Here is a 24,081-nt window from a genome sequence, read left to right as displayed (position 1 = left end):
GTAGAGGTATAAAATGGAAAACAAAGATTCTAAGAAATTTCTCAAAGTAAAGAAAATAGGACTTGTAATGAGGCAATTTAAATCTGTTCTGAAGAGCAGAGATGAGGAAGAATATAATTTTGCATGATCTGTTATTTCCTTTAAAAGCCCCCTTAGAATGAAGGCAGAGCTGCCTGTATTTGAATTCTACTCCATCTGGTCAAGTTACAGGAAGAAAGTAAGAAACAGTTAAAGGAGAAGAACACTTTTCATAAAGCAGCCATTTAAGTGAAAATCTTCAGTGAATCAGAGTCATATGTTTTGCATTATATCCTATTTCACCAGTGAGGGTGTCACAAACTATTTGCTCACCACAGCCCTGTACAGGCCCTGCAATGCAGAAAACTTACCCATGGAACACAGAAGCAGATCATTTTTACATTAAGAGCTTGGTCTTTCCATAAATGTGAACACTGAGAGCATTTTTGGGGTAGTAGAGTATGAAATTTTTTAGAATAGATTCAGGAAAAGTCCTAAGAGATAATTAAAAAGCAATTTTTATAATAAAAAAATTAAAAAGCACTACCTGTGGGAAGCAGCACAAGACATGACGTGAATCAAAATGAAAATTAGAATCCTCTCTGCATCAGCTAAATTATATCTGTACTTCTGATGGCAAATCTATTTCAAATGTTTCCAGTTCCTGTCATGACAACAGTAAGGGACAGCAAGAGATGCAGTAAATACTAGAATACTTGAGGGGGCATGTAAATAAACTGCAAGTAAAGAACAAGGTGATTCAACTTTGGGACAAGCCGCTTACTGCTAAATGTACGTTGCAAAAGAGAAAATGCTGTCCCTCTGCAACGGATTCATTCTTATCCTGTCCGCATCTCCCTGCCAGTCAGCATGACACAGCCAGACAGAGTGATTGCAAACAACAACTGTGTAGATAAAGGGTAATTGGACAGGGAATCACTTTCTCATTTTCGCTGCTTAGGCTCCATGATGCCTATTTCTTTATAGTTTCATCCTCTCTCTGCCTTGTGAGTGGACATGGACAAAAAGAGATTGGTGTCCTAGGGTGTTTACTACTGATAAAAAATATATGAAGTAACACTTGTTATTACTTAATATACTCCGCATTTGAGTCTGCCATCCTTTCAATCACCACCAGGCACAAAGTATAAATGTCCAGCTATCACGGACTGGCAGTGTAACAAGTGTGGTATCCTGCCCCAGTACTGGCTAGTTGTTGACACTCTCAAAAAATAGATATATCCATACCTCGTCTTTAGGGGATACTTCTGTAGAAGGAGGAAGGGAACCTTCTCTAAGCTTGCTAGAGCAATTTATACCCCAAAGCAAGCAAGCCACAAGCAAGTGGTATGCTATGAAAACACTGCATGCTGTTTGCTCTTAACTAGATGATTTGTGGTTGCCCCATATCTAGCTATATTTAGTTTAATGTGGCAAGGTTTTGAAAGTTGGATGTCCACAGGAATGGCTTCCGTGAGTAAAGACCAGGAGCTGCCCCCATGTCGGACACAGCCAGCTTCAGCCAGCTCCAAGATGGACCCACCACTGCCCAAAGCTAAGCCCATCAACAGCACTGGTGATGCCTTTGTGATAACCTATTTAATGTGGGGTAAAAAACACGGTGCAGCAGTTGTGTGCAAGAGGAAGTGTGAAAAATGTGAAACAGTCCTGCAGACACCAAGGCCAGGGAAGGAGGAAGGCGAGGAGGTGCTCCAGGTGTCAGAGCAGAGATTCCTCTGCAGCCCGTGGAGAGGACCATGGTGAAGCAGGTTGTCCACCTGCAGCTCAGAGATGACGGTGGAGCAGATATCCACCTGCAGCCTGTGGAAGAGCCCATGCCAGAGCAGACAAATCTCCTGTGTGCAAAATACTCCTCCAGGTAGTATCAAGACCAGTGATAGAGATAAAAAAAGATTTAAAAAATAAATTAAAAAATCATGGGAAGTCAAAAAGATGGCTTGCTGTCACAGATGGTCTAACAGTGTCAGTTTGGGATTTTTTCCTTAATTTAATCTGTTACCATCTGATGCAAATTTCTGATTTGGCATGTTGAGTTATAAAAGGAGAACACACACAACTGCACAAATAGTTAAGTAACAACCTTTCCTCTCCTTTGCCCTTGCTCCGCTTAAGCCAGAAACTTCTCTTACCACATATCCAGTGTCAACTTCCCTCATTTTTGTCACACTGTTGCTCAGTCCCTCCCAGTTCCTTTAGAGAGAAGCAGGGCAGCACAGGAGGTTGGTGTGTTAACACCTTCTTCCTGATGCTTTGGGCTTAGTGGTGTCCTTTTGTCACTCTCGTTCCTCAGCAGTGTCCCTGCTCCAGTATGGCAGCACATGGGCCACCATCCCCTTCATGATGACACTCTTCACATTTTTTAACTCCTCTATAAGTGCAGGACTTGGAGCTCTGCCTTACCTTCAGTATAAGGCTTTCAAGCACGCTTTGATTCAGAGTTTTGAGAGAAAAGATAACAAATGGTAAGACCTCGAGAGCCAACAATCAAATTCAAAGACCACTAAATTCACGGACTGGCTCTGTGAGTTTGAATTAATTTAGAATCCCAGATTTACCAGCTATTAACTTTCTGAGGCTTTCCTTCCCCATATGCAATGAGCCTGCTTCCTTTTCAATGACACCTCAGGCAAACACTTGGGCTTAGTGCTGTAACCCCAAATACATCACCCTCATTCTTCTCCTATATTAATTAGATGGATGTAGATTTTACATTATTTGACAACAAACAACTCGTTTTACAGTATGGGTTGCAGCTCACCCTCATGCAAGCTTTCCAACACATCAAAAGTACCACAGTGCTGAGTACTGGTGTCCACACTGCAATGCGCAGGGCTGTTCTGGAAATGCCAGAAGAGAGATGTGCACCTAGGAAGGGGCAGCAGTATTGTAAAGAGCACCAGAACTGGCAGGGAGGAGGCTAGGACTGATCCTGAACGATGAAAAACTGTATTTATTTCCAAGAGGACATTTCTCCACCTTACACCTCTGAAAAGGAGGAATTTCAGTATCATGTAAATACACACAAAGACACTGGGGATTAGCAGAGTATCCCAGCCCCCCATTGCCAGCTTGTACAGGTGACAAATATCTCTTCTTGTAATTATTACAATCATACTCTGTAGTAGTGGTTCCCACGGATTAATTATGATACAGGAGAGAAATTTGTGACTTGGATAATATTCATATCTTATCTACCCTTATCTATCTGAAAGGGGACAGATGGAAAAAATATCCTTTTCAAGTAAAACAGTGGCTATGGAAAGGGATTCCAACTAAAAAAAAAAAGCACCCACCAAAACACTCTGCTTTCCTATGCATCTCTTTAAAGAGTCTTGCAAATGCCAATGGAAATGATGGGGCGTCTGATGTTTTGACAGAAGCAAGAACATCATTAAGGTAAGAGCTGTCAGCAGGTATTTTATTTTCTCCCTGAAGAAAAAGGCTACTATTTAGGCATTACTTTTTTACTGAACCTTTTTTCTTTTATTTCCATTCTATAATGCAATCCTGAAAGATGGCATACTTTATTTGCCTGTGAACTAGATAGATTAGAGTGTAATAGTGACAGCTTGTGAATAAAAGCACTATAACTACACATGATTCACTCAGTGGCCAGCAGAGATGCACTAATTGCCCTGCCACTGGGATAAGAGAGCAAAACTATTCCATACCCAGGTGTTCTCATTATTAACACACCCAGACAGTGATGCTGAGGTAAAATTATGTAACACCAAGATGGGACCCAAAATTTCATTCAGTAGTGACATATATAGCTTTAAACAAAAAAGACAGCTTTCCATATACATTTACAAACCTATCAGGCCCCAAGTATGAATTGATATGATAGCAAGACCAGCAACACACAGCCAGACGGATTGAAGACATTAAGCACAACCATAGGGACCAAAGTAGGGGCAATCTTGCCCGAAGAACAGTACTGGAGTCTTTCATCTTAGCAGGTAGAAGGTGAGAAATCAGAGCCACGGTACAACCTAGCTCAGGGGAGAAGGTTTAGGAATACAGCCTCAGGCTTCAGCAGGGTCTACAGACGGTGCCATCTTTACCATCCCCAGCAACAAAGTTCAGATGACGAGCAAATCATCACCTCCACGATCCAAGCTAAATGGCCTTAATCTTCATTAACTGCTTAATAGGCCTCACCTACTGTAAAACCACTGGGAACTCAGGACTATCCACAAGCAAGTTCTTCAGATTAACAAGGGGGAGGAAGTTCAAGAAAGACAAAAACCAGACTTTAGGACACAATTGCTGACAAGAAACAGACGAAGAAATGAGATCAATGAGCCAAATCAGAAATATGGTAAAGGGAACAATGCAGAACACTTTGTCCAAGGCTTTGGGAGAGCCAAGGGGTGCTGCTCAGAGGAATGATGCCTGGAGATGCACCATGAATATAAATGCAAGGTCAGTCCACAGTGCCAAACATTGCTACTAGTAGGCTCCAACTGGGAGCATTCGAGTCCAAATCTAGCAACTGTGGCACCCAACAGGAACTGCAATTCTTGAGAAACACACAGAATATTTAAGGTTCATTTAAAGTAAATTCCTGGAAGGTACTCAGAAACTCAAATGATGCTTATTTAATCCACCACACAGAATAAAAACTAAAATCCTTTCCTAAAGAAGTGTTATGTATCACTTTGGTACAGAAGATTAGAGAGGTCAAGGAGATCTGCTAGTACAGGTTCCTCAGAAGACATCAATAAAAGAAAGGGTTGAATCAAAGAGTGGAAATACAGACTATACCTTTATCAAGAATAATAAAATAGATGTTTATGCTCTATAATAATTTGTTTAATGGTACTCATCAGAAATCCTTATTTAGTTATCAAAAAGACAAGTGGAAAGTGAATAAGTATTGTTAGATGCCTTGAATACTGAAGCAAAGGCATTTTCCATAGAAGAACAACAGACGTATGAGAGAATGAGTCAGATATTTATGTTCCCTATTTAAAATAAAATTAGCAAGCTTTTAGAGGAACATGCTGTTTCCAGATACATAAAAGCATTCATGATTATATCTGCAGTTTCCAACCAATGCAGAAGTTCTACTTGTTCTAGTCGATACACAGCTTTTGCTCCATTCATGTGGCACATAACAGTAATGAACACTGCCTCAGAGAGTAAAAGACTTTCTGAAATCAAAGTTGGTTTACTTTTACAGGGAATACACTAGGGAAGGGAGTGGACAGATGCAAAAAATGTGCATTATACAAAGAAAATCTCTTTGGACAAATAAGCTCATTCATCATAGGTAGTGTAGCAGGTTTGCAGCTATTTCCATACTTAAGTGTTCAGAAATGTGAGACACTGCATCTTCAAATCTCTAGATCATGCTCCCAAAATTTGCTAGCCATGTATTTTCTCAAAGCATGTACCACACACAAACACTGATTTGGTGCAGGCTCTTAGGGAAAAAAACAACATCTGGTTCAATGCAATCAAATCAATGAAAAATTAAACAAAATTTCTAAAATTACTCATTTTTAACTACTAAAAAAATCTGTATGGGCTTTTCAGCTTTTGCAAGGACATTCACAGCCCAAAATTTCCTATATGAAACAGATGGCAGTGGTATTTACTGTAGTTTCTCTTCCTCCAAAAATCCACAAAGAAAAAGCTGTTTTCAACAAGTTTCTTTTTAACCATTCAACTGTAAAGTGTCTTGCACTAAAATAAACCTTGTTACAACACTCAAACCTGCCGTTTTAGAAAAGAACTAGCTTTAACCTGTGTAAAGCCAGCATTCCCTAAGGCTGTCTTCAGAGAATAGTAAAGGCTTTTGTTGACTAAATTTGAAACCCCTTTTTTCAATTGAGTAAGAAAAACACTAATTGGCCATAACTGAGGTGAACTTAAGATATCCCAGGCACTGTGCTAATGGTCTGCTTGCCTTTCACTTGGAAATGCTGGAGAATTCAAACTTTCTTTCAGCCCTGTAGTATTACCCCGTGGCTTGATGATACAATGGTCTCAACAAGCAGCAGCATTCACCTAGAAAACCTCTCCTTTTAGCTCTCCCACTTCACAGAAACTGCGCAGCAGAACTGATTCTATAGTGGCTTACTTTTACATGAGTTGTGGCTGGGGACAGGACAGGAGCTTATTTTTCCCTCATACAGTTCATCGTGTGACCACACAGAGATCCAAACAGAGTAATTCCTTCCTAAGGGCATCAAGGACTCCCAGCTCCCAGTCTCATCCATTTATTCCAGAATGCAGATTAGAGACCTGTGTCCTGGTCAGGATATAGAACAGGATCAAAGCAAAGCGAAGCAGGAAGAATTGGGCAAGAGAGGAGAGATACAGTAGGAGGATAAGTAACATGGAAAGCTCTGTGGTTCTGATGGACGTGCAAAATAATGCAAGATGGGGGTGAATTTAAGTAATTATGTAATATATAATCCTGTACAGAGGGCAATACTCACACAGATGTGGAAGTTGACCACTGTCAACTAAATTTGAGAAGCTCCTATCAAGTCCTCTGACATCTATCCAGATCTCATTCAAAAACAACCCTCGGTGAAAATTAACTACATGTAACTAAATGAAAAAGTGAATTTTCCTACTATTGAGGGGTTGTGGTGGTGTGTGTGTGTGTGCCTAAGCAGTGTATTCAAACAAAAAGTCGATATGTAAACTTGCTACACTGGATTAACTTCTAGGATCACAGAGCAACATGCACAGATTTGAGCAGTACACTTGTCAGGATACAAATGCACATCCTTACAAAATTTTGTTTTCCTTTTCTTCCTGGATGTGTGTTTCATGCAATATTAACCACACCCTATCCTTCACGATTTTATTACTCTAATTAAGTTTGCATTTGTTAATTTTCCTGAAAATTGAACCCAGCGGGGTTTTCGTGAATACGACTTCTTTTCCTCTCTCCAAGTGATGGTTCTAGACAGGAATATAATAACATCCATAATGAAAAGCAGGCTGCAGACCCTACCAAGATACGTGACAATTCATTTAACATATAAATTGTTTGAGGTATTATTTCAGGTAACTGATCCTAATGCACTGCCACATTTTATGCCATTAGCCTCAGGGCGCCAATCACAGTCATTTAGTTGGATATCACGTTAAGTTCCCTGAGTTCAGTTTTTCACAAATGTTGACAAATACAGTCTTAGATGTGCAGTTTTCACACATGTGAGATAGTGCACAGCAAGATTTGTACCTATGCTGGTACTCCACTGTCCTAACTACACAGGCTGGTTTAAACTTACTGTGGCGTACAGCTACAGCCACTTTAGAAATAATAAAAAATAATATTCACATTAAGTGATATCTAGCACAGCTATTTTGAGCATTCATTTTAGTGGTCTAATGAAATGGCCTCAGAGAGCAAGTGCCTCAGTCATTTATACAGTTAACTGAGAAAAGCAGATGCCTTTGAAGATCTCAAGAGGAAGGAAGATCTGGTCTGTTCATGTTTAGGTACTCAGCTCTGGCAGACTGGATGCCATGTATTGTCAACCAACAACCATTTTTCTGTTCAAAAGCTTCCAAGAATTACAAACACCACCAGAATTACTGTCTTTTAGTTTGCCTCCTGTCACCATCTATTTACAAAGGTTTAGCAAATACACAATTTGATTCTCTACTGTGCATGTAGAATGACTTTTTGCTTTAAGGAGTCTTAAAGCACAGGAGGTTCTTGATGTGCAGTACATACACTGCTGTGACACTGAAGCAATTTTTGAGTGATAGTCAGAGCTACTACACCGGCCAGACAGGGAATGTCAAGTATCAAAAAAAATACAGTTAAAAGCAAGCGAACAAAAAACTATCTAGATCTCTAAGTATTACATGTATTTTTGGAATAACCAGTAGGTAATACCTGAAGAGAAAACAGCAGAAGAGCTAAGTGTTCTGTTCCTTTATAAGCATATCGCTCCACGGATCAATCTGTATACCACATAGTCTGGACTTGGCAGGTATAGATGAATTTTTTCCTAAAAGGAACTTATAAAATGAGCAAGTCATGATGGAGTCTGCAATAGTCAATGGGATAAGAACACACGGAGGTAATCAACGGTTGTGCTGCAAGTTAGACTCTTTCGTGCTTTGTACTAATAGAGTTTTGGGGTTTGTTTTGATTTTTTGTTACTCAAATTCATTTTGTCACAAAACACTTCTGAATCATAGTTTGATCATAAAAGTTGACTCATTTCTCCCCATGGATATAAACACAGTATCTCACATACCGAGTAACAAGCTGAACTTCTTTTTACTCTCAATTTGTGATACGACTGCCTGGAATATTAGTTGGTTCAACAGACCCAAATGGTAAGAGAAAGAACACATTACAGACTGTAACTTGCACGTATCTGACACCAAATTCTGCTTAGCAATGCTCAAGCAATTCTGGTTTAATGGAGAAACAAAACTAAAACAAACAACATTTTGCATATGATATTCTCATTACTTGCTTTGAAATAAACTGGCTTTCCTCTTTTGCTTTGTACAAAAACACATATAAAGCAATGGGTATCAACAGTGCAGTCCCCCCACAGAAGGAACTGCACTGTTGTAATTGTAAATAAACCTCTATTATTTTGGAGTAACCCTAGTAACTCAAATGTTTTCCTAGACAATTATTAGTTATTTTCTCCATTCACTTCTACCAGAATTCCCCACTATATTTTCCTTTGTTCAAATTCAAAACAGGATAAATACATGTTGCAGAAACTAGAGGGCCATTTGTCTGATCTTATTGACAAAATTTTGATTGATGTAAGGAAAATTATCACCTCACCTGCAGCAAAACATTTTGATGTGGACAGACATGTTGATGAGTGGATAATATTATGGCCTGTCACTTGAACTGCTGCCCTAGAGAGCAGTTAATGAGAAAGAAAAGTAACGGGGGCAAAAATGTAAGAATTGGCACAAAGATGTACAATGGCTTTACACAGAACAGAAACATCCTTTTTAATTTCTTTTTTTTTCAAGCAGGTAGTACAACATATACCAGTGAATGCAGTAAATATCAGAGGTTGCTAATTTAGTGTAAACAAGACACATGAACTAATTTGCATCTAGAGAACTTCACCAACTGCATGGCACTGAACTTCAGAAGGCTATTTCTTCCTGCTCTCATGTGATCTTCAGATCATACTTAGCGTCAGAGAATTTGTTTTCCTGTAGTTCCTGGCAGTCTCATTGCAGAAGCCCTTACTCAGGTAAGTAGCAAGTCCACTGCTGATGCACTTGCCTCTACATTATTTATTTTTTCCTGCTGACATCTCAGAGAAATCTGATCCATGCCTGCCATTCATTACTGCTGCAGTGCTTTTGAAGTGGAGATACAATCCTCTGCCAAAACTCAGGAACAACCCTCACCCCAAAAGGCCCCGGAGTAAGATGCAGGCTCTTAAGAAAGTTCAGCTGCCACGGAGTAAAGATGGTACCAAGGCTTCTTAAAACTTTGTAGAGTTAAGCAAATCATATGAATACCTCACATTAAAATATTCTGGAGTGTTTTGCATGCCTTTAGAGGTCACAGACATTCCACGCTGTGCATATGCCAATTCATATGCCAGCTTGGGTAGTGAGCACTAAGTTGTACTTTTCAAGTAAATACATCTGTTCAGTTCTCCCCCCCCCCCCCCCCCCCCCCCCCAGTTTCACTCCATTTAACTATCTTCTAGCTATAATGACTAGGGAGGCTCTATCTCAACTCACAGCAGAAGTAGCATTGTAACCTACAGAAAAATGCCTCACTTCAAGGTCAGGTTGTAGGTCTACTAATTCAAAATTTTCAAGTCAAACTTGAAGTAAAAAAAAAATAGCTAAGGCTGCAAACCTACTGATATTTGAGCAGCAAAACCAAAACTTAATTGATAAAAACAGAACCTTTTCTAAGCACCAGAAAGTTTCAGATGTAAAAACAAAAAATATATAATCTAGTGATTAACTGCTATAGTGAGCAAGCAGCATCTTAAGTGTCCATATAAACCCAAAATTTTCCAATATTAACCCAAGGCTAGATTCTGCCCATCCTGCACATCACAGTGTTACCCTAAGCAGTTGACAACTGAAGACCTTCAAGCTTACTGTGAACCTTAATTAAGATTTCCCTACATGTTTGTGCTCAGTCAACCCCTTGTATTGGTTTGGAGAGATGAACATTATCATAAAACCTTTCCTCCATTAGTCTGACCATTCAGTCAACACAGACCTCCTTACAACATCTGTGATAACCAGGGAGGTATTACTCTGGCTGGGAACCCTTCCCACCTGAAATAACCCCAAATGTAGCTGAAGCAAACTTCAGGATTTGTGCTAAAAATCTCACCTCACTTCCCATATTAAGTGTGACAAATAGTATTATCACCACCCCCAGTAATCTAGTATCATGGATGTAATAGGTGGACACACCAGAAGTGTCTGCTAACCTGTTAAGTCATATGAAAACTGGGTGAATCTTTCTTTACCACTCAATACTTATCTTTTTTATTTCATGATACACAGAGTTTCAGAATACCCTGTGGATCAGAACACTCCTTCCATCTTTCATCTCTCCTGGGCTGTACATCTGCTTATTTTCAGTTTAAACCTCAGCCTCGAAACACACTTCTTGATTTAGGTCGTTCCCTATGAGAGACTCCGAAGTATTACACAGAAAGATCAATTCTTTCTATTTTCTCACAAAATGCATTTTGAGGCAATAATAAATGCTAGAAATTCCAATACTCTGCATGGTGTGCTGTTCACTATGATAGCTGTAATGATGGGTGATAGGTCTTGGTATTTCCACAGAAAGCATTCCAGAGCCTGCAAGAAACTGGGGAAGATTGAAACTACCACACAATACTCCTGAAAGAAAAGGAAAAGGGTGGGAGAACCAGTACTGAACAAGATCTGAGTCCCATTTATTCCAGAAGCATACGCATTTCATTTTCCATGATGGCCAAACTACCAGTTCACCTATTTGCTGATGACAGACTGGTTGCCAATGCTCACAACATACTTTCTGTGGTTTATTTCTATCAGGATTAAACTGCATAAATACAGAAAGAAACACAAGGAATTCTGAAAAATGTTTGCTAAAATCCAGCTAAAAATGTAGACAATTTACCTCCTGGATGAATTACTGAACTTCATAGCACATGCTATGGAGCTGAGAAACAAAGATGACAGTGACAAGAGTTCACAGCTGTGAGAGCAAGAAGGCCACAGACAACATCACTTCATTTACCCTTTTGCTCACATTTTTGCTAGCCAGTTCAATGCTGATAAACAGCACAAGGTTCCCGAGGCACTCACGCATGGATCCAAAGGCTAGGGACCGTGGGTGTGCAAGAGCCCCCATATTCCCTCAAAACATCCAAAATCTAACATGCCAGGGAACACATCTTGATACCACAGAACAAGGTCAGCCCTCATGGTATGCAGGCAGTGTTAGAAATTTGGTGCAAGTGAACATACAATGATACTTGCATGTCCCAATAATAAAAGCTTTTCTGTGACACAGAAATGCCTTGGGGGGGCTCAAGACATTCCTTTTTTCTTTTTGTGACTGACACCAAAAGGCTGACTGATTAAAAAAAAACAACTTAAGTTTCACCACACCTGAACTGAAAACCAGCAACTTTTGTCAAGTCATCTTTAGCCATTCCTTGAAACATCTTAATACATTTATTATTTGTTACTATATTAAGTCCAGAAGTCCATCATGTAGGCAATGACGATCTCCTGACACATGAAACAATCAGAAACATTCTGTGTGGAAAAAGTGTTTTTTCTTAAGCATGCAGTACACGTTTATAGTTCTTTGTCATTGCCGAAGAGGCTTGGGTTAGAACTGGGGTGTGGGTGTGGGGGGTGTGTGTAATTCACATGCTTAAAGTTTCCCATTCCTTAGCAAGAAAGAGAACAAGCGTGGTAAGCAAAAGTGTTCGCTGTGGAAACAAAAGAGGATGTTTCTCAAACATATGTGAAAATCCAGTTTGAGATACTTTCCCCAGAACTGATAACAGCACTTCAACAGAACAAGGGACCTTGCAAAGATACTTAAGACACTTACCTAAGTTAACCAAGGAAAGCCAAGATCATGGTCAATACAAGTTCCTACACAACAATAAAACATTCAATATTTCAAGATTTATTTTATATTTAGCAGAAGGACTTCAAATCTGACTGTTAGATGTAAAAACTGGAAACATTTGACTGGAATAAAGTACAGATGCTAAGCAGTGAAGATAATTAAGTATTTAAAGAGCTTACCTAAGGCTGTTGAGATTTTCTGTAATTTAAAAACTTTTAATCATGATCAATCTCTTTTTGAAACTACTCTGCTTTATACATATGCAAGAACGACTTGTAAATTCTATGGCTTGCATATTCCAAAAGGTCAAATTAGATTAAACATTTTTTCTTTCTGTCATTACATCCATAAGTGAAATGAGATATATGAAAAACAATAAAACTACCTTATGAGTATGGAACTGCTACACCTGGGGCTGAGGCATGCAGAAAATTCAGATCCTCTATTTTGAAAGTAAATCTTGGAAGACAGAATAGTCTAATTCCTACTGAAACTATCCCAGCTTTAACAAAGAGTATTAAAATTTCCTTTTTGCTCAGGAAGTACCAATAATCCTACTGCAAAGACTGTAACAGTACTGCGATTCCAGTAAAATGCCATAAAAAGGTATTATGGTGAATTTTAGGATAATTCTATAACAGAATGAGTTTCTTCAGATTCCTTGACTAAACGCAGTGTTAACCAATGCTAAATTATATCCAATTGGCAGAACTATGGAGAGGACCACACATATGGTGAAAAGGTTGTATCTTGGAGACAAAGAATGTGTTTTTCCTAGTTGCTGTCAGTGTGCAATTCAATTCTAGACATCAGAGTTAAGCCTTGTGTGCCTTCAGCATGTGTCCCCTGATCCATACAGCTTTTAATGTAGTCCTGCCCTTTCTAGGCAATAGAAAATAAACAGCACGCTCAATTGTCAGGGGTCATTTTACAAAGTCAAGACTCATGCTCTCCAAGTTCTGAACAGCTAATCTAATATTGGCGTCAAGTGAACATCCCCCATTTCAAATCTTGAAAAAGAAATTACTGAAAAAGTATTACACTTAGGACTTCTCATAGTTAGATATATATAGAAATTGATACAAAATGCTTGTCCACTACAAGACTTCAGTTCTCAAGAGCATATGGGTGTGTGACTGCAACAATAACCATAGAATTTCCCACAAGCTAAGATATTTCTGCATGCTCAGAACAGCCTAACCAATAGGCAATAAAACCAATGTACCAAAATTCTCTAAGGAATTTTTAGGTCGTCCCTAAAGTACCATATTCTTGACACAAGGCAAACAGAAGTAAATGATTTGCAAGACTCATCAAGTAGGGCAAAGGTATGTAAAAGAGGTAAGGTTAAGTAAAAGGGAGGTGGTAAAAGAACAAGCACATAAAGGCTTATATTTAGAGTTTCAACCTCAAAATCATGGAAAATACTGACAAATCACTATTTAGTGAGCAACCTAACTTAGAAGACTGGATAATACCATACTGCTGATTAAAAGGCAGTATGATATGGTCAGCAGTGTTCAGAAGGGTCAGTCAAAAACTCATAAGCAGCAGCAGCAACAAAAGAAGGATTTGCCATAATATTTAGAAAAATAAAAGAGAAAATTAAGGAAGTCAGTAATCCAAACCTTTTCCATTTTAATTTGTGTCTGTATCCTGCTGAGGGAACAGTTTGTCAGTTGTAGTCTGTCATGTAATTCTGTATTAGCTGCAGGCTAATAAATAGGACAGTAAAGCATATGCAAAGGCTGATTTATAGGATCCAAAGAGAGACAGCCTAAGTCTTGCAGCTATTTGAATCTTCTCACATAGAAACAAGCACTGATGGAAAGTTTCCTGCTGAGACAGAAAGAGAGGGAAGAGATGCACTGAAGACAAATCTGGTTAAAAAAAGAACGAACTAGAATAACTTCTTCAGAGAGGGGGTTTTACATATTTGTGTAGTATAGCTGAGCACAATGCTGCAGCTGAAACTCATAATAAAAGGAAAGTTAGAAAAATCAGCAACACTAGGAGAGGTCGTCTATGAACAAGCCAAGCCTGCATTTTTGCAAGGTTTACCTTGAATTCCTAGCATTCAGCAGGCATTATGGACAGCAGAGAGCTAGGGAACATAGTATTATGGGGTTTTTTTCTTCCCAAATTCATAGGCTAATTATTAAAATAGTTGCAGGGCTTGCTGTAATCCTCATCCTATTTAACTGCTGCTCAGCAGGTTTCTGCTCTTAGATCTAAAAAATTCTTTAAAAGTCACAGCTGGACAGGGATAACAGTGATGATGTGATCTGAACCTGTGTCTCAGCACCAGTAAAAGAGGGGAACAAGTGTTGGTATTTAACATGGCAGAAGATTAACATATCAGATCAAAGCTAAAAACCAGCACAACAGATTTTAGGATGGTGATTCTATGAGAAGTGTATTTCATCGTTTTACAGCTAGAAGGGATGCTGGGAAATTACTAGCTCAGAAACATGAAGCATTGTTTAATTGGGTAGAGAAGGAGAAGAAAGACTGTAAAGTCTCAATTCAAAACTGCAATTTTGGTTATTTTCTTTCTCAAATAATCTCACAGTTGAGTGGGGAACTAACTTCAAAGTGATTATTCTTTCCTTAACACAGAAACATGCTCTTTAATCTCTTCCTTCAGATAGGCCAAACACAAACATAACCAACACCCAGCTTCTCCCCGGAGTTCAGTTATACTGGCTTGGAAGGCAAAGCCATTCAGCTCCATCATTCAGAGGTAAATGTTATACAAACTTTAAAAATCCCATTCACCCGAATACCTAACACAAGCTTGCTGAATGGTCTCTATTCAGCACCCCGACAGACTTTAAAAGACTTTTTTGTCATCTCCTAGCTCTGAAGCTAAAAAGATTCTGGAGCTGCCATAATCCTAATATCCTTAGCTCTGAACTCAACCATTCAGTGTTTACAAAGGTCTATCATGCTTTCCTCCACAACTTTCTTTACTTTAGGATTAGAGCTTCAGCTGGTAAACGCCAACCTCCAAACCCAGCAGGTTAGTTTAACAACTGCCCATACAGTAGATCAGCTGCCGCACCTGTAGTGAGTGGTATGCTAAAAGAAAAGGAGGTAGAAGGGTGCGTATAACGCAGTCCTGGAAGCCTTGTAAGAAGGCTGAGTATGCACATGAGGAGAGATTGTTTAAGGAAGGGTTAGACCTCAACACACAGATGGTTCAAGATGTACAATGGTAAAAAAAGGTAAGTAAAATAAATCAAGGTAAGGAACCACCATATTGCTTTTAACTGTTCTGTATCTTCCTCTGCATTTAAAAAAAAAAAAAAATAGAAGCTAGGCAGACATTTCACACATCCTAAGAAACCCAACCATGCCCTAAGCAGATTCACAGAAGCTGTCAACAGAGAGTAAAGATTAAATCAAGGCTGGGGGATTCATTAGCACCTTGTTCAGGAAAGGCAGTGTCCCTTCCACAGGTGTTTTTTAACTTCTTAGTTCAGTCCTCCTACAACAAATATAGTACCTTTGCAGAAAGCCTATTAGCTGCAGTAACTACTGGGTTTCTGAAATATATCAGTAACTATGCTTCTTTACACTGTGTTTAGTGCTGCAAAGTTTTTTAAAGTTCCAATAATCACATTGGTCTGAGGCATTTGCACCTACAGAAACAGTCTGCTCCCTTCAATGGAAATTAATTTGCTTCTCCTATACAGATGGGATCTATAGGTCTCCCTGTATTGTAAATACACTCTTTGTTTTGCCAATTAATTCTTAAAGAATCTCACATTAATTATCATCCTTTCATTCTAAGAAATCTGATGCATCCTTGCCTGCATTCCATATTAAGTAAAGCACTACTTTTTAGGTTGTTTTTTTTTTATTTTTTTCCCACTGCAACAGAAGTAATATTTTGATGCAAAAAGGATATCTTTTCTGCCGAGATAACAGCTCATACTCACCAATTATATTTCACAAGTGTCCAAGTATGCCTAAATCACACCAGACTCTTCCCCAACATCCAAGTATGGTGACAGATGATACTTCAAGGGACTTCTCTTGAATTAAAAGCATTTAACAGGATTGTAACCACAGGGTGGGTAAATTAAGAACAGCTTTAGATTCTATTTTCCAAGAGGAGCCCATTAATAACTTCCCTATAATTAAGCAGGCAGAAGAAAGATGAGAAGAGAGTTAACAATGAATGTGACTCATCTTTTCTGCTAAATTTTTTAGCTAAGGCATAAGCAAAAAACAGTGCAATTTTTAATTGTAGTGTCACATGAGCATCAATAGCAATCAACTTGCATGAAAATTTGTACATTAAGAAGAAACAGAAACCAATGAAAAGCTGCCAGACAATGGCACACATCCAGTGTGAGTTACCAACCTATCCACTGAAAAGAAGTTTCCAGTTAGCAAAAGCATTCAGGATACATCCTTGGCATTTGATGCTCTCTTTTGAGCATCAATAGTCTTGAATTTCTTTGCAGTTGCTTTAAACCTTTTTGATAATTTTAACTAGAAACTGAAAAGGCTGAGACTTCTGAATACAGAACATAAACCACAGGGATAATCTGTCAGGAAAACACCCTACTAGAAACAGCAGCATAGGTTGGAGAAAAAGTGATATAAACTCAATTCTGTACTTAGACTACACTTGGCAAGGATGTTAGAAAGCTAACGGGGAGAAGTAATATTGGTCAAGTAACTGCTATTCCTCCCTCTTAAAAATAAGCAAATGAGCAGTGGGTAGCTGCAAGACTCGGTAGACTGACAAATGGATACCAGAGCCCAATGGAAGACTCCAGCTTGAAAACACAAGAACTTAACACTCCTTACACCCAGCAGAAATATACTGGGAAGTCACATTACTGCTATCTTTCTGCAAGATGTAAGGCAGCATTAAGTATGTGAGATTACCTTGTCCATATTTTACAAACATAAGTCTAATCCTACATAGGCTGAAATGCATTCACCTGTGTTTTGCCAGCATCCCTTCTTCCAGGAGCTGCACTGTTTGTTGGGAGCTTTCTCTAAAATAGGAAGTTAACAGGTAGGTATGGTTTACTGGAATACACACCAGCAAATAACATTCTATTTCCACTAATTTTTGGATCATATCTTTTATCTGAAGACCAACACTTAACATAAGTTATTGAAACATTTTAAATATTTTAGGATTGAGGATGCTCTGACAAGACAGCTTATTTAGACTTTGATGACCATTCTCTCCTTTATATTATCTGATGGGATAAGGCATCTCAGAACCACAGATGAGAGAACAAGGCTTATCCCTGTTCCTACAGAAGTCTACCCTACAAGAGCAAATCACTGAAAAGTCAAGGAGAGCAGGGAGAGTCTAGAGAAAGGGGAAGGTCTACCACCCAGTGATGCTTTCCCTTTCATTATTTCTGTTCTTTGGAGATTTTCTCTGTTCCCTTTAACAGAGGCAAGAAGGAACATGACCTAGATTAAGAGTGAAAGACAGTTACTAACCAAAGCAGCAAGAAAGCTCCCTCACTTCTCCCCACAGGGAATCTTACAGTTATTCAGTTTAACTAACTGTAATTAAAGATAAATAAAAAAATTCAAATCTTTTACCACGTTAATCACAGTTTCATATAAGGAAAAGCTATTTCTTAGAGTCCTGAGAGAGAGAAGAAAGTAACCCTGAGATATCTCCTCACTACTACTAGATGTAGAGCTTTCTCTAAGACTGGTGAGGACTTCCCCCATGACTTCAGTCAGCAGAACCGCAGTCAACATGACCTGTCTGTTCACCACGCCACAGCAACAACTGGTAGGCAAGATTCATCAGGGAGGCTAGAGACAATCCCACAAACAAGGAAGGAAGAAACAGCTTTCCATAATGCTCTTCATCCTTGGAAAAATGAAGGATATTTACTGGAGTCCCCTCTGCTTCAAAAAGATTGTTCCTTAACATTTCTCCATTTATATCTTCTATTTAGTCAAGACCTTTATACATCATCAGCAACGTCATACTTAGAAATCTATACATTAAAAACAAGTCCAAGGAAATTCATCCCATGCCTAACTTTCTACCAGTCTCAAGTAAAATTTCAGTCAGAACAAAACCAGAAGTCTTGGATTTACATGTGCCTCAAGAAGAAAAACAAACTAAACCCCATAAATGATGCACACCATTAATCTTTCAAGAAATTCCTGAAACTCAATGCTGTGGTGCAATAGGAAAGCCATTATAATTTCCCAAGTGGCTACAATCAGGATAAAGTATAAGACAGTACTCCCTGCTCATTTTACACAGAAACAGAAAGGCTACTGAAGAAAGAAATACAAAAAGTTGGAAACAATATAGATCAAATTGTCAATACACCATTAGTTCATGAAATTTCTTTGTACCCCAGCTGTAGCTTTGTTTTCTTCCTGGATGTGCTTACTCTAATTTATGTAAAATTATACTCTAATATATACTTATGTAAACATGACAAACAAGGCATGCACGTGCTGGAACATGACTGCGAGTCCATGTGGCACTCGGTGCAATTCTGAAAACTGGATCCTGTATATAAAGTATACATTAATCAGTTCTCAAGGAAGTGGCTTCGGTTCCCAGTTCTATTTTGGAGGTTAAACAGAAGGAGAAGCAAATGTCTCCTTTTGAAAGAACATATATGGTTCATACAAACTGTCGATTTCTATGAAACAATGGCTTCATATCTTCCCCATCCACCTCACAGAAAGATATTGTTGAACTGAAAGAAGAGAAAGTGGAGTTAAAGCTCTTGGTGAGAGTGAATGAGTGTTTGTAATGTCTTTGCCTCCCTTTTTCTCACCACACACTAATGATTAAAACTGAGTTAAAGCAACTACTATTAGACTACACTGAATTAGACAATTAAACAGAGCAACAAGTTCAAGTAATTACCAGCCAGATGCGAACACCAAGAAAGGGAGTATTACATTCCCCACACCACTGTGACTGCAAAGAAATAAAAGAATGTAAGTGGCTTTTTCCGACACCCTACAATCATGAAGCCATTCTCCCTTGTTCAGTAATTTCGCAGGCAGCGTAACCCTCATAAATGGTTCCCATGCACACACACACACAAAACCCATTCTGTGCTGATGTAGCGTTCAGAAGAATATCATCATTACATGCTTTATCAAATCTATACCTAACTTCTCATGGTACAGTACATGTAAATTCTGCAGACTGAATCTGTTTGTGTAAACTGGAAAAAATATAGAAAGAGAGAGCACACAGCCTGAGGGGAACCCTCATTATCACTGCTTTACTGATACTGTTGGTAGCGTCAGCAAGAGACTTTCTCCTGTTCACAAGGCGATAACTTCAAGGACCTTGATTAATGTGCAATACTGAGGCAAACGAATTCAAATCTACACAGCAACTTCTGCGATCTGGATGAGTCTGATAAGTAGCTGGAAGGCATAAAAATTCCTATCTGAACTTATTAATGCATACTAGAAAAAATACTTTTTTAACAGTAAAATCTATAACGCACATACACCACAGCTGAATTTATCTCATAAATGGTTCCAAGGGAGGGAATGGACTTAGTGTTCCAGCCACCCTGATGGCAGAAGAGGATAACTGCAGTAGTGTCTACTTTCCATATCAACATCCCCAGTCTCCTGAGTGAAATATGGGGACTTGAGTACCGCCAAGGAAACAGTGGTTCTATGACCCCACGATGGCAGGGATATTATGTTAGCTTTAATGAGTACATTTGTCAAGAATATTCTGGGTTATAGAACTATCCATGCACCAGGCATGAAAATCAATTTTAATAAACCAACCAACTAACCAGCCAAAACTTTAAAGCACCTTTTTCATATACACCACCTCTCTTAGTAAGCCCTTTCTATGAAGTTTGTGAGCGTCCTAAACAATTACGTTGAAGACAAACAAGCTCTACACTTGAGTATATGTGTAACGCCATATTATAGGCTTTCATAGCTACACTGCACTTGTTTTATTCAAGGAAACATATGGAGGGCCTGATGCAACATTTCTAGGGCCAGCTCCAGCCCAAGATCAGGCTCAGCTGTAGAACAGAGATGTTTTTATTTCTTACTACTTTTAAGCTCTAGGAAGCTCTTCCTCCTAATAGCACTTCCTGCTGTTTAATAATTAACTGAAACTATTCTGGACACAGCTCCAATGATAAATACAGAGATAGTCAAAATACCTGTAGAGGCTTTCCTTGATGAGTCTGCCTCATAACTGTGAATCTGAAATTTGCACATTATATTTAATACTGGAGAAGCTTAAATATATAGGTTTATTTAAATGTCTAATTATTTAGCATGCTTTTCACACTTGAGTATCTCAACTCTAATAACCTGACAGGGGTTGTGGGTTTTTGTTTGGTATTTGTGCACATGCTGTTTTGTTTCATGTTTTTCTTTTTTTTAAAAAAAAAAAATTCCAGTGTCTACTTATTAGGAGAGCACTCAGATCACTAGAGCAGTTTCCACTGAGTAGCTGGTGAGTTAATAACAGACATTGAAAATACAGTGACAAGCATCATACCAGAAAAGACCTAGAGAAAACACAGTAAACAACTCTAAAAAAGAAACCACTGTCTCTCTGGTGTCACTGAAGGTATCAGCTTCTCACATCTAAAAACCTCAAGAAAAGAGTGCCTGATAAAAGACAAGCTGTCCCAAATATCAGAAGGATGACAGAAAGTCACTCAGTTAAGAGACAGAATGTTTTTCATCTCTGCTGACTAACTGAACACTGAAAATCAACCAAGACAAAACTGAAGAGAACTAGAACATACCCTTGGAGGTCTGCAGAGGATCTCTGTTGAGTATTCCTACCCCTGTAGTAGCAGAACAGACCCTAAGAAAATGCCATGAGCCTTAAAATAATTTCCATCAGGCAGTATCAAAGTAATTTTGAGGGACTTCCTGGAGAGCAAAAATCTCAGAAAAATTGGCTCGTGAACTCTCTTTATCAGCTCTCCATGGATTCCCACCACGTATTGAGTAATTAATTTAGGCATCCAGAATATCTGAAAGGGATCAGGAAAGAAAAACAATTGCAAAGAAACATCCATATACACACAGAGATAGTTTAAAATGGTATTCACAAGCTTACATAATCTAACAGTTGTCCTGGAAGGACACATTAATACAGACCTTAAATAATAAGATTCCAGCCAATTTCCACAGTATCTTAAACAATCTTTACTCAAGCAAAACTTACATTTAATTCAGAATGTAAGTAACTGCCACGTAGCTTTTACTTTAAAGAAAATTACAGACAAGCAACATTCTATTCATATGCGATCAGTATAGCAAGATGTAGAATCTCTGGGTTTTTTGAAAACTGCCCTGTACAAAATTGTATTAAATTACTATATGTGCAACAGAGAGAAATAAGAAATAGGGAGAAATAAGAAACAGAGAAATATTTCCATTGGAGCACCAAAGGATGGTAAGGTGTACAGATGGAAATGATAGGTTTCTCTGGCTTTGACTATTATGATTCTAGAGCGCAAAGAGAAGAATAAATGTATTGTCATTTATGCAAGCCTTGCAACCAACTCGGAAGACAGAAAAGTATTAGCATATACAGCAAATAGCTGCCTACAGAAAAGCATTTTCACAGTACTACAAAGGTATCTCCTGCCACTAAATACACTGTAATAATTTGAAACTAATGAAGTCACGATCTTTTGTACAAGATTTGCAGTGATTGCTTTACCATAATACACTGTTCTTATTAAAGACATCCACACAGACAAGGGGAAGACTTGGCAGGGGGTGGGGGTGGCAGGAGGTTATGTGTGTTTAATTTCATTGATCATTTCCATTGCTGAAATAGGTATCTGTTGTTCCAAATTACGGTGTAGAAAAAGCACATGTATTTCAAAGCACCAAATATTATCATTCAATATTGAGAAAAGTAATTTAGGCTTTCTCAATACTACAATAAACATTTTTGCATAGGGAAGCGAGCAGATCTTTACGTTAATAAGATACACAGGGTACACTTTCAAACCTTAACTTTTGTTGAAGAAATCCCCTATGATTTTATGTTCAGCTGATCAAGAGAAAGCACATGAGAAGCAAGGTATTAGCTTGGATTTAGGGGGTTTAGGAGCAGGACTATCAATTGAGCAAAACTTCAATTACAGACTAATTTAATGTATATCCGAGTACATTACTGCAATTCAATAAACATCTCTTCAGAATTAAACAATCCAATTTGCTTTCATTTCAGCCTGTGTGCATGCATTATATATTTGCTATTATCCACACTAAAATTAGTCAGGCTGTTCGGAAGCACTCATCCATGCAATCCCAGTGTGTCACAGTGCTGCATCAAACTAACCTCAAATGAACCACTTAACCTTAAGAAGAAGCAGAGGAGGGTACCTTCCCATCGTAACATTACTCCTAAAACTTCTAGCCAGGTGTCTGCCTCAGTAATCCAGCAATGAATCTATCAATGTCTCTCCTTGGTGGACATCCAACAATTCATGTTTATAACTTATTTTTCTGTTTTTTCCCTTCATACATCGATGAACAAGAAAGTGTCAAGCATATTCTGATTTGCATATTCTGATGTTTCATTGCTCTGGAAGATTGCTTTCCCTCTATTTAGCTATGATACAATACTAGATATGCTACTCCTGGCAACTCAATTCCATTTAATCATGAATTAATTTCTCTGGATTTGAACAAGATGCAAGTTCACCAAGTGGGAATTAAAAGCACTTGGCATCTAATAGGAGCATTCTCTTCATGATCTGTGTAGCCTGAGTATCTGCACCACACAACACTCAATATTCAAGGCATTGCAAAGGCATCAGTATCCTGATCAAATGATAAAGTTGGCAGGAAGTAGTACAGTGGACAAAGTGATCTCGTTTCTACAGCAGCCCTCCATTTTATCAGAAAAGTGAAACATTTAGATCAATGACATTAAACTCCATGGGCAGACCCATACTTCAAACTCATCCCATCTCACATCACCCCTACCCCAAACACAGAATGTCCCAGGAGCAACTTAGCCACCTTCATCTCATCACCTAAGAGGCAGTGAGAGGGATCTTGCATGTGTCAGGCTCAGTATCAGTTCCTGAATCACAGTAAGTAACAGGGCTGGATTTTTCTACCCTATACTTCAGGACATCAGCAGAATCAATCCCCTCATTTACTCCCAGCAGTGCTGAGAAAACTCCTCTGACATGCAAGGCTCCATCACAAGATTAGTGATGCCTGATAAAATCCTGTAAAGGCAGGTAGATGAAGCTGACTGACAGACAAACTGTTTAGCTGACTACAGTAAAAGTATCCATAGCTACCATGCATTACTACAAAAGTTTATGAAGAGGGCTGTATGCAGACAAAGTTTTGATTCAATCAAAGAACATGATTGAAATTCATGTCACTTTTACACTTTTTTCTTACTTAAATTTAGTATGAATTAAAGAAGTTTCCATAGAATGTCAATTTTTATACACAGACATCTTGGAGGAAATACCTTGCATAAATCTGCTGGTTTACTGCAACTTACCTTTCACTATTAACTCTGCATAATTTGAAACTCCAGATCCACCATCTGAACGAATGACACATCGGTACTTGCTGATACTGCGTTGAGAGGTGTCAGCTACACTGACAGTAGCAGAAAAACGTCTGTGGTTGACCACTCGAGTGACCATTAATGCTGTGTCCCTTCCATTCCACTGCTGTAAAGGCAGCCAAGAATAATGTAAGTCTTCTTAACATTGTTCAGACCTTCACGTTCACATCACCAGGTTAGATTTTATACAAGCACAATTTTGCAAGAGAACACTGCTAGCCATTACCCCTGAAAAATTTACAGGGGTGTATGAACTAGGGCTTAAATATTCTTACACATACATTTAAGTTTTCATGTCTATTTAATTTTTGAAATGTGTTTTGGCATCTAATGTGGTACATGTATTGAAAAGGCTGGAGAGTGACAGTTC

General features: G+C 38.6%; 1 protein-coding gene across 1 annotated transcript in view; it reads right to left on the bottom strand.

Moving 5' to 3' along the window:
* PTPRT (protein tyrosine phosphatase receptor type T) overlaps positions 1-24,081 on the bottom strand; it is a 457,248-nt gene that overhangs the window by 247,654 nt on the left and 185,513 nt on the right. The window contains exon 6 of the mRNA XM_074920627.1: positions 23,643-23,817. Coding sequence (XP_074776728.1) covers positions 23,643-23,817 — 175 coding nt within the window. The remainder of the gene's footprint in view (positions 1-23,642; positions 23,818-24,081) is intronic.

Source organism: Athene noctua, chromosome 16 (genome assembly GCF_965140245.1).
Source record: "Athene noctua chromosome 16, bAthNoc1.hap1.1, whole genome shotgun sequence".
NCBI classification, from domain to species: domain Eukaryota; kingdom Metazoa; phylum Chordata; class Aves; order Strigiformes; family Strigidae; genus Athene; species Athene noctua.
Note: the sequence above shows the minus strand (reverse complement) of the source record. Positions and strands in the feature narration are given on the sequence as shown.